At 41.4% G+C, this 12,049-nt stretch overlaps 1 protein-coding gene across 1 annotated transcript in view; it reads left to right on the top strand.

Annotated features, from left to right (window-relative positions):
- Positions 1-11,257, top strand: part of E2F7 (E2F transcription factor 7) — a 29,177-nt gene extending 17,920 nt beyond the window's left edge. The window contains exons 10-13 of the mRNA XM_032805387.2: positions 1,743-2,283; positions 3,287-3,554; positions 6,089-6,513; positions 8,477-11,257. Coding sequence (XP_032661278.1) covers positions 1,743-2,283; positions 3,287-3,554; positions 6,089-6,513; positions 8,477-8,653 — 1,411 coding nt within the window. The 3' untranslated portion in view covers positions 8,654-11,257. The remainder of the gene's footprint in view (positions 1-1,742; positions 2,284-3,286; positions 3,555-6,088; positions 6,514-8,476) is intronic.
- The last annotated feature ends 792 nt before the right edge of the window (positions 11,258-12,049 follow it).

The raw sequence follows: 12,049 nt of genomic DNA, 5'->3' as shown, positions 1-12,049 counted from the left end.
TCCAGGTTGGCCATAAAAATATTGGCATATTGTGAGGCCATGCGGGTGCCCATAGCAGTGCCACTGATCTGGAGATATATATAGAGATTTTCAAAGCAGTCTAGGAAGATGTGCCTAAATCCCCTATACAATTAATGGACTATCTATGTATAAATTCCCTGGTGTGATTTAAAATTTTCATAAAATATATTTATTGGAAGCTTAGGGCTACAAGCTCCCCTACCATGAGTATGGCTCCGTGTCTCATGAAGATTGCAGAAGTCACATATTCTGTGACTTTCTGTGAAATCTGTGGCTTCTGCAGCAGCCAGTGTGGCTGACCTCAGGGCCAGCCGCTCAGGTGGCCCTGCAGCCAACCGCAACAGCCATTGCTCGGGCAGCCCCAGGCATCTGACCCCAGGGACTGCCCAAGCAGCAGCCTGTGTGGCTGGCCCTGGGGAGCGCCTGAGCAGCGGTGCTGGGGGTGGCCGGAGCAGCCGCTGTTTGGTGGTCCCCGGCAGCTGTTGCTGTTGCCCCCCCTCTCCCATCAAGCAATGCCCCCCATCCTTGAGCAGTGGCTCCCGGGCCCCCTCCCACCCCGCAGCAACGGTCCCAGGCGTGGCCGAAGCAGCCACTGCTCAGTGGCCCCTGGTGGGCTGGCCCTGGAGTGCTCCCACCACCACGATTTATAGTATAAGTCATGGACAGGTCATAGACTGTGACTAAATCATAGCCTTAACCATGAGCTTTTTCCACCCCAGTGGGGCAAGAAATCTGAACTTGTACTCATTCTTCATTCTTTTGTCAGGGTTCAGTTCCCTTAACCACTCTCAGATGGGCTACCAATAGGCCTGGGTCATCCACTGGCAGGCCCAGGCCCAGAGTCACAAAGGTATTTAGCCACCTAACTTCTACTGTGACTTTGGGCTGGTTCGCAGCCCTATGGCAGCATAGGTCTTAAAAATAGCCCATGCACACACTGGCTGCTGAATCCAGAACCTTTACGGGCGGGGGGTTGGACTTGCGGAAGTGCAACCTGAGTTGGTGGAAATTTTTGACAAAAAAATGTTTCAATAAAAATTTTGAAGCAAAAAATAAAATTTCCATCTTGCAATTGTGAAGAAATGATTCTTCCTCTCCCCTTTTAAATGTTTTTTTTCTCATTTTCTCCAGTGGAAAAAGGGGGAAAGTTTTTAATAGCTAAGAGATAGTAGGCTTCTTCCCACTAAAATGAAAGAAAATATTTCTAACAAAAGGATGAATCTTTTAGGGTTTTTAACAAACTCTCCACGCAAGTTAATACTGACTTTACTCATTAATTTGGAGCCAGAATATGCTAATGAGAGCAACTGTTTTCTCCATCGAAAAGGGTGGGGGTTAAACCCCACAGAGAAGCTTCTGTGGAGGAAAGGGGTAAACATGTTGCAGAGCTGTTCTGCTCCATTGCCAAATTCCAAACACCCTCTGCTAATGTAGGTGAGAATAGCATGGAGGCCTTAATGTGTGGGCACATGTTATATCTCCCTGCTAGCACTTACTGAAAGAACTGAACAGTAGTACAGCCAAAGAATCTGAGAGTCAGCTTCTCTGTGGTTTGACGTGATATGTAAGTGACTGATAAATTGTTTGATAATTACTGCACTCTGTCAGGTAGTCTCCACACATAATCCCAGAGATCCTCACTGTTTTATTTTAAGGGCAGTTTATGGGGATGTCATTCTGAACTAAACACTTTTTTTCCCTCTTTTTCTTACACCTTTTAGGAGTAAAATTTGTGCCACTGAAACAATCTTAAATTCATCGAGGAACCCGGCTATAATCTCTCCTTTCTCTGTTCTTCCGGATCCTGGGGACTCTGATTTTTGCCTTAACCCCTTACCTCACCCAGTGTTTCCTGTTGCTCACTCAGACATGTCACACCTCTCTCTGCCAAATGGTATGAATGGCCAAGTTTTGCAGACTCCCATTTTGGCGGCCTCCAAAACAGAGAATGGGAAAACTGCTCTGCTCCCCAACCAGCCTTTTGTTTACCTCCCCTCTGCATCTCTCGTCATGCTGTGTGGCAGTCCTCAGGAAAGTCTGTCCAGGGAGAACCTTCCAACTACAGGAGAAAAGTGCAACAGAAGCCCTGAGGGACAGGTCTCACCCCTAAAGCCACAAGCTGCTGTATTTGCTGTTAACTGTCACAAGCGTAGTTCCCAGAAGTGTGTGTCTCTCCCCACGCCTGCAGCCAGCATAGAGCCAGCTGCTAAAAGGAAGATTATGGAACAGAGTGATGTCCCCCTCTCACTGGTGCTACCCAAGGTAGGGTAGTGCATTTAATTGATACTCAGCTTTGTTGCTAAGGCTGAGAGCAGGGGAAAGATACTTACATTACTTGAAATAGTCTTTTCTGCAAATGAACATTCACTGCAGATACCTATTTAGAGAGAAAAATGCCACCTCCCCGCACAAGTGTAATCTGGGGGGAGAAATACATTTGGTGAAACATTAATTGGAAGAGGGGTGCTGTGCCTTTGGTGAAAAATGCCTGCCTCACAATGAGGCACAGATCACCTGTTCCACAGAGCCATGGCCCAGATCAGTCCCAGCACTGAAAAGCCTGCGAGAGGGGAAGAAATCTGTGAGCACTCCTCTCCACATTGTCCTGTCACTGGAGCTGCCTCCAAACCTGGCAGTTCCACAGGAGACATTGTTCCTCTACACCACTCTTGTCCCAGTAGGGTTCACCTTGGCAGCATGGCTCATTCTACATGGGCATAGGAGAGGTGATCTGCATCTTCCTCTCTTCCCTGTCTCGCCTCCCACTCTGTCCTCCTAGTCCAACTTCTCCACTCAGCAGGATGAGTGGGTGGGGAGAGGATGTGGCCTTGGGGGCCAGTGAACCACTTTCTGCAAAGGGAGGAGGATCACATCCAGAGTCCACACCAGGTGCTGAAGTAGGGGGCATGTCCTGGCCCCATGTCAGTGTTTGTATCTGCATTGTCTGAGGCATCTACAAGGGATCTACAATCCTTGTTGAGTTTTTTTCCTTCAAATTTAAAAAAAAATAAAAAGCCCTCTCCAGGGATATTTTTGCAAGAGAACTATATTTATTTAATAGGTCTAAGCATTTAAGGTGAAATTCAGCCCTGTGCAGATGACCTGTGCACCCCTCAAACCATGACTTCAGTGGTGCATAGCCCTTGTGCTGGCCCTCTGCACCAGGGTGAATTTCACTCTTCAGTCAAGGAAGGCATGCGAGAGATGGTAGCTCATATACTATCTTTTAATTTGGACTCTTCCTCCTAATTCTCTTTTTGCTCAGAAACCTTTTGAGCCACCTGATGTAGAATATTCCCGGGGAAGCAACTGTGCCTCTAATGTGCATCTAGGAGCTTTTCATCTTGACTTTGGAACTCCTGCTGACGAGGCTGGAGAAGAGGATACAACTAAACCTTTAGATTCTCAGGAGCAGGAAAAGCAATCTCAGAACAGAGACTTTGAAGATCCCTCACAGGAAAAAGAGCAAATCTCTCAAGAAAATACCAAACAGCCCTTCTTTCCACAGTATCTCTGTGTGCAGCCAGCAGCAGGTAAGGACTATAGATACACAGGGATACATTACGACTAAATGAGGAGGCCTAAATTTGAACATTTAGGCATCTTAAGTGAGGTTCTTAAACCCAGATTCGGGCACCTAAATAAGTGACCTGAATTTCAGAAAGCCTGATCACCCACAAATCCCACTGAAGTCAATGGGAGCTGCTTCTACTCAGCAACTCTCAAAACCAGCACACTTTTATTTAGGTTCCTAAATATGGATTACAGTGAATAACCAGGGCTTCCCATAGTAACACGCGTTACCCATCACAATAATCCTGTTCTTTGGAACCTAAATTGCCTTTTGTTTTGTTTTGTTTTAGCCCTTATGATTGTGGAGGGAACCTTGAAAAGGAGAATGTATGTCTGGTCTACGCCTAAAACTTAGGTTGACCCAGCTACATTGCTCAGGGCTGTGAAAACTTTCCCTGTGTCATGTAGTTAGAGTAACCTAACCCCCACTGCAGACACAGCTAGGTCAACCTAGCTACCACCTCTGTAGCGGGTGGATTTATGATAGTGACAGAAAATCTTTTGTCACTGTAGTGTCTACACTACAGCAGTGTAGCTGCAGCTATACCACTGTAGCGCTTGTAGTGTAGAGATGGTGTCTTCATAAGCCTGAAAAAATAGCTCTAGCAGGTGTGAACTGCCTCACTCCTCTCAAGCAGGGCTTTGTGGATTCCACAGTCATGGAATTTATTTTTCCAGGATGTCATGCACTTCAGCACTGCTGCTGGAGAATTTTGTCCTATTGCTGTTGCCAGGCATGTGAATTCTTGTTTTCTGGCTCCCTGCCCTGCCAGGATCAGTTTTCAGGTGGCACAAGGGGTAGCTACTTCCATTATAAAATATGCTTTGGTCCATGGCGCTAGGCAGCAGGGAGCTAGAGCTGAAGTTTGGCTTGAAGCCAAGAGTGTGGAGCACTGGAAGAGTAGGCTGGTAAGTTAAGCAGCCTGGAGAACACTGCAGCAGCTGAGGTCCAGGGAGTTGAGTTGTTCTCCTAAAGACAGTTACAAGCTTTCCCCTTTCCAGGCACCTGAGTGGGGTGTAGTGAAGAGGATTTTATAGCAACAGAGTAAGCTGCTGTGGAATGGAGAGGTTGTTCCCTTGGAATTTGGTCTCATTGTGACGCTGAGTCAAAGACACTAGAGCTCCACATGGATGCAGGGATTCACCTGTGTGGAGCAACTTACAGGCTGGGAGTCTTACTTTGAAATGTGGATCAAGGTGTTCAGAAGATCCGATAAATTGCAGGCCAGTTCAGATCCTACTGAAGACAATGAAAGTCTTTGCACTGACTGCAGTTAGTTTAATTGGGCCCTTAACAAGTGGATTTTTATAAATTTGCTATTTCTTTAAAGTAGGGCTGTCAATTACAAAAATTAATCGCGAGATTTTTTTAAAAATCACAATCGCAGTTTTATAATACTGTTAATAATAGAATACCATTTATTTAAATATTTTTGGATATTTTCTACATTTTCAAATACATTGATTTGTTACTACACAGCATACAAAGTGTTCAGTGCTCACTTTATATTTTTTATTACAAATATTTGCACTGTAAAAATGATAACAAAAGAAATAGTATATTTCATTCACCTCATACAAGTACTGTAGTGCAATCTCTTTATTGTGAAAGTGCCTTAAAAGGTGAGGAATTACAGGTGGCACCCCATAAATGTAAACAAACTTGTTTGTCTGAGCAATTGGCTGAATAAGTAGGACTGAGGGGACTTGAAGGCTCTAAAGTTTTTACGTTTTATTTTTTTAATGCAGTTATGTAACAAAATCAAATCTACATTTGTAAGTTGCACTTTCACAATAAAGATATTGCACTATAGAACTTGCATGAGGTGAGTTGAAAAATACTGTTTATTAGTGTAAATATTTGTAATAAATAATATAAAGTGAGCACTGTGCACTTTGTATTCTGTGCTGTAATTGAAATCAATATATTTGAAAACAGAAAAACATCCAAAAATATTTATAATAAATTTAAATTAATATTCTATTGTTTAACAATGCTACTAAAATAGCTAATTTTTGTAATCGAGTTAGTTTATTTTGAGTTAATCGCTTGAGTTAACTGCAATAATTGACAGCCCTACTTTAAAGTTGTATATAAGTTTTTTTTGTTTGTTTGTTTTTATTTTTTTAAGTAGTTCAGCAAATTATTTCTATTAGTGGGGAAATAAACAAGTACTAAGCTTGTGTATACAGGCTGCAGCTTATGGTTCTTTTGCTAATTATACTATAGCAAATGGTGCTTGGTGTATTACAGATTCTTGCAATCTAAAGAGAGAAAAAATATGAAAGGAAGAGGAGAGGAAAGGTGGGGGTATAACAAATGTAGAGAGATTGAGCAGCTTTCTCAGGCATGTAGTTTTGTTACCTTCATGTTTTGCTTTTTCCTAAGCAACTTCACTTTCTGCTTCTCCCTTTTACTGAATAATGGTTTAGTATGGTTAAGGAATTAATGCAGTTTGCTAATTGACATTAATCTTCTCTCTTTTTGGTTTAGGATTAAGTGGTTTTAACTTCCTGTTTTCTGCAAACCAAATCCCTGGTGCTGTTGGTCTGTCTGCAAGCCAGTTACCATCTCTTAGTGTTCCCTGTGTGGTAGTGCCATCTACAGCCTTGGCACCCTTCCCTCTTATCTGTTCTCCAGCAATCACCAATCCACTTTCTTCTGCTCCTGCTGGCTCTTTTCCAAATACTGCGTCTACGAATTTCAGCATGCCTGGCCTAACATCAACAACACCTGTCTTTATTGGCACCACAGCAATGGTTACTCCAAAGACCTCCAAAATACCTTCAGTGGATCCACAGCAACCAGTACCTTCTGCTGTACATTTGAGCCCTGTGCTTGGAAGATCTTGCAACACGGTTAAACTGGAATCCCCAGTTTGTACGGGGCCCCCAGTCACCCTTCTGAAACTACAACAGGTAAGGAATTAATTAAAGGGAGGCTATACAAAAGTGCAATCCTGGGGTCAAGTGCCTGAGACTGAATGAAAATGAATCGGTTTTGGAGTTATTTACTCAGCTTCAGAGTGTGTGTATGTTTGTCAGTCTGTCTGAGAGAGAGAAGATAACAAACTCTGGTGCAGTGGCTACCATTGCAGTTAAATATTTTTTTAAAAACCATGACAGGCTGAAGTGTAACGTTAAACAGATATGTGTATCTACAAGTTTGCTAGCACCATATATTGAAGTAGAACAAATTATTACTCTCTCAGAAATCAGAGTCTGTGCTTTTCCCCAGTGCTCTGATTGGTAAGGCTGTAAGAAAGTTGTGGGGCAGTCTTGGGGAGGGCAGGAAGGGTTTGGTTTAAAAGGTGCAGCCACACTTTGTTATGCTTGCAGCGTATCTTCCAAAGCAGGGCAACAGCACAGAAGAGATGGTATGCGTCCTCCTTGGCTCTCAAAGGCAAGCATGACAATGAGGCAGCCAGGGAAAATATGAGTGGTGTTGCAACATGTGCCAGGTTACACCACCATTCACTCAAATGGGGCCTGGTCACCACCTCCGCCATGACGTCTATGAGTGACATTGCAACCTAGTTTACAAGTTCACGTTAATTTGGGTCACTCATATTTGTGGTAACTATAAAAATTTGCAGTATGTGTTAACAGCTGTGCTTTTTGCAATAAAATTGCAGCCAGCAATTTTTTATAGCCTTACAGATAGGCACTACCACTAAAAATCTGTATTGTGTAAAGTAAATAAATAGGGCAGGGGCAGTGTGGCACAGGAGGATTCTTAGTTTTAACTCAGATTGAGCCTCTGGCTGAAAAGTTGTATGAAGTATAAATCCTCCAGGCTCCACCCCCGAACTTTTACTATAACGACTAAATGATACAACCTCCTAGTGGTGGTATCAGATTAGAGCGCTGAGCAAAAATATTGTATACAATGTATAGAGAAAAAGGATCTTAATTTAAAAAACAATTAGCACAGTGTCTGGTTTTTCTTGGGTAAAGAAATCACAAATTCAGAATGGGAAGGAAATCAGCTGTGTTTCGTACTATAAATGAGATCAAACTGCATTCATTATAGTTAAGGCTACGATTTAGTCACAGATATTTTTAGTAAAAGTCATGGACAGGTTATGGGCAATAAGCAATAAATGAACTATATATACCCCCTAACTAAATCTGTGGAGAGGAGGGTGCTACTGGGGGAGGCGCTAGGGGGCCACTGCTGGGAAGGGGAGAGCGCCCTGAGGCCAGGGTCACCAACTGCTGGGGGCTGCTGAGGCCAGGGACCACTGCTCAGGCTGCCCAAGCAGCGGCTAGTGCAGCTGGCCCTAGGGCCACTGCAGCTGCAGCAGGTGTGCCTGTCCCTGGGGCCACTTGAACACTGGCTCCAGAGCCAGCTGCTTGACTTCCGCAATCTCCATGACAGACACGGAGCCCTACTTATAATGCATCACTACCTGCTTCTCATATCCACTATACTTGTTTTTGCTTTAGTCTTACTTGTTTAAAATTATTATTTCACTACTGGGGAATGGATGAGCCATTAAAATAAGTTGTATTTTTGGATGTTTGTGAACTTATGAAAAATATTGTAACAAAGAATTCAAAAATCAGTCACAATATAACCACTAAAAAGAGTGATAGGTTGCATATCCCAGAAAAGTGATTGTGTTATAAAGCTCTCGCTAAAGTTTTCAAACCGAATGTCTAACACTAGGCACCTAAAATCCATATTGGGCACCTGACGGTGAGGTAGGGAAGCACTTTAAACTGAATCTGTCTTGATTTTTCAGTTGTGTAAATATGGATTTAGGAGCCTAATTTTAGACACCTGGTTTGAAAACTATCCGTATGTCTAATAAATTGTGTGTGTTCTCACTTTTGGATAAGACATTTCTGAGTTGCTTTGTTTCATTTTTATAACTAGCCATCATCAGCCCCACTTACTCCGAAGAGCATTCGTCCTACACATCACGAGGCATTTTTCAAAACTCCCGGCAGCCTTGGAGATCCTATTGCATGGAAGAAAAATGAAGGCAACCAGACCAGAAATGCCAGTTCTGTTCAGAGAAGACTAGAAATCTCAAGTAGTGGCAGTGACTAATCCAGCTCATTGCAAAGGTCTGGTCATGTTGTAATATGACTTCATAATTGTTACAAAAGAAACAGCTATCGTCTAACAAGAGAAGCATGTTAAAATGTCATCCTATTGTGTATTTGCCCACTAGTTCTTTAACTTTCTCTTTCATGAATCATCCCTATCACTGAAATATCTTCATTAATTCCTCATGTAATACTAGTTAGGATTCAAACTTTGTGTACGGTGCAGCAATGTGAGCATCAAATTGCATTTGTGGTTTTAATTTGAAAAATATCATATTGCTGTGAGGAAATGCAAACAGACTTACTGGAGTCTCATGGAGCTTTTTGTTTGTTTGAGATGTGGGTTTTTGTTTTTTTTTGTTTTGTTTTTAATGAGCTGTCTAGCACTTATCTAGGGTGAGTGTTTTTTACATGTCCTCTACTTACCCTGAATAAATCTGTGGTAAAAAACGATAACCTCCTGCAGTTGTAGAACCAGCTGCTTGCTGTGTTCCAATCTGTCAAGTTCTGCCTCAGCAATGCAGCCTCTTGTTATTTATTTTGTACATTGGAATGGGATTTGGTGCAAAATGTTTGCAGCTTCAATATAACAGATTTTCTCAGGGTATGACTACTTGAATATTGATTGGTTGTTGTGCAGTTTTCCCTGCACTTGTTTTACAAAAGCCTGGTAAACTTACCGTATAGATGAATGTATACATATGAAAAATATTAAGACCAAAATAACTGTGAATCTTAACTTTTTTTGGTAGTTGTGTTAATGAACTGTATTAGTCCTTGTTTTGTGTCTTTTTACTGGGCAAAAAATACAAGTTAATTGACAAATAGTCCAGAAGCTGGTTCCTAAATAACACAATCTGACAAATTAATTTTGGGAATAGTGAACCTCTGAAACATTGGTCTAGAATCTCTAAAGCCAGATTACACTGATGAGCAGTTAATCACAAGAATAGATCCAGTTTCCAAAGGGAATACTTGTGTGCATAACTGTTCACCAGTGACAATAGGGGGTTTTGGTAATGCTCATTAGAAATAATAGTTATCCAACTATGTTTTAATATGGCTGGAGATTAAGAACAAGGATGGTCCCCCATAAATGGTGTATTTGAATACACGTGAAAAATGGGAGGCTTTGTGTTTAGACACTTACGTGGCTAAATTGTAGAAAGAGGATATCAATGAGTAGGAGTCATGAATTTGGGAAGAGAGAGAGATAGTTATCTTTATTCTTGGAGGGAAAGTAAGAATAAAGAAAGGAATATGTCACACAGCATTCAGAGTCTTCAAACAGTTGAAATAATGTAATGGTTAGTACTGATTTGAGATGTGTTTTCACAAACTTAATCTACAATTGTATTTTTTCAGTCTTTTTTAATACTATCATGTTTTGAATTTTTATCAAAAATATGGGTAGCCACATCAGCTCTTCTTTAATGTAGTGAGAATGTTGTGTGTTTACTGGCATTGCTCTCTGAGAGCAGACAGAGTCTAGTGTGCTACTTCTCTAGTCTTGGGAGTGAAGGATGGTTTTTGTAGGGGGGAGTTATAATGAAATGTGTCCTTACAACATGGAATTTAAGAATGAATTTTAGTGGAGCTGAAGTGGGAGTACAGTGGCCTTATGTTAGAAGTAGACCAATAACAGCCTTATAAGGAGGGAGTATTTTAATCCCTCTTTTTAAAAAAAAAAAAAAACTTGACAGGAGAATGACAACAGAAATTTTCAGGTGTGGGAAAGGGAAATTTTACCAATGTTAAAATTTAAGTTTTATTTTTTTACACTACAGTTTTCCAAGTTTACATGATTGTATTTGAATATTTTTTTCTTACAGTCCCAATTCTAAATTGCTTTCCAAGGTGAAATGAAGTCTGTAGCTAAAATTAATATTGCCAAGCATATATTATAGCTACTTATGCTGTGACTCTTCCTCAGCTACTATGCGTCAGTACCTGTTCAGGCTTGAAACAGACTGCTATTGTTCCAGATTGTATGGAGAGTCTACACTAGTCGCACAATCTGTTTGCTCCTTTACTTGTGAGTAGCATGTTAGTGAAATGGCAGTCTGGAGAGAGGAGGAGTGATTTAAAACATTAAGCCTTTTTACTCCATGGTTAAATCATCATTGCAAAGCCCATCTCATTTTGTCAGCAAGGCTGTTCTGTTTCACGACTGACCTAACTATACTTAAAAATACAGGGACGGAAAATCTTCAGTTTCCAATATCTACTTCCACATTTGACTTTTCATTGAAACACAGGGCCCGATTCTGATCTCATTTTCACCAATGTCAATCAGGCATAACTACTGAAGTCAGTGGTGTTAGACCAATTATGGTGAGAACAGAATTGGGCCTACCTAGCTTTTGTAATATACAGAGTGTGCAAGGGTTTCTGTGGGGCTTGGCACTGTTGGATTTATGTCAATGGCAAGACTCTCACCCAGGTAAACATGAGCAGGAGCGAGACAACTGTGGAATATAAAATAACCCATCAAACCATGCTACCTGCAGAAGAACTTGCAGCATTTAGGCTGCTGCACTTGATTTGGCGTATTTCTGGTAGTCGAGGCAATGGCAGTCTACACTTCCTCTTCCATTGTGTCCAGTCAAACAAAACAGTGAAGGAGAAGCAGGATTTGAATTTGCACTGAGGAAAGTGCATGTGCACGATGTTGTGCAGGGTTTGTGAAACCTTTATGTTCTGGTACAAGTGTTTAGGGGGTGGGGGGATGTATAATTGATATACTTGAATCTACCTACCAGGTTTACATTTTTCAATTTCTTTTGTAAAAGGTGCTATTTCTGTATTTAAAAAGCTGTATTTTTAATGTAAAGCTGCTTCCTCTTTTGTATCATTGCACTGCTAGTTTTATATAGATATTAATTTTATTGCTGCCTGTAACTGTTCTTCACTGGTTAAATGTCACTTCCTCCTTTTCCTCCTATCTAGCAATGTTCTTTGTAGCTACCTGCATATAACTGTACTACAATCACACTATTGTTGGGTTGCATTTTTTTAATACCTTTTAGAAAAATCTTAAAACTTTACAAAAATAATAAAAAATGAACTTAAAAAAAAAAGCAGAGATTGTGGAGGAGTTTTTTGCTTTTATCTATCTAAAATGTATCCAGGTTGCCCATCACCTGAGCACTAAATACAGTAACTGAGATCCACCTAGAACACCTCAGAGTGGCTTCCAGGTTCAGCAGCTTTCCTTACCATGGGTGAGATTCTCACCTCTTCTTTGACCCCTGTATACTAGGTAAAAGCCCCAGAACAGTGCAAAGGAGCTCGAAAAGTCCCAGTACAGAAATTGAGGGAGACCACCACAGGCTGTCCTTCAAAATCTCTCTCATAAGGTGTGTATGTTAAGGGGCTGTGTGCCAGAGAAGAGTGT

The sequence above is a fragment of the Chelonoidis abingdonii genome, chromosome 1 (assembly GCF_003597395.2).
Source record: "Chelonoidis abingdonii isolate Lonesome George chromosome 1, CheloAbing_2.0, whole genome shotgun sequence".
Taxonomy (NCBI): domain Eukaryota; kingdom Metazoa; phylum Chordata; order Testudines; family Testudinidae; genus Chelonoidis; species Chelonoidis abingdonii.
Note: the sequence above shows the minus strand (reverse complement) of the source record. Positions and strands in the feature narration are given on the sequence as shown.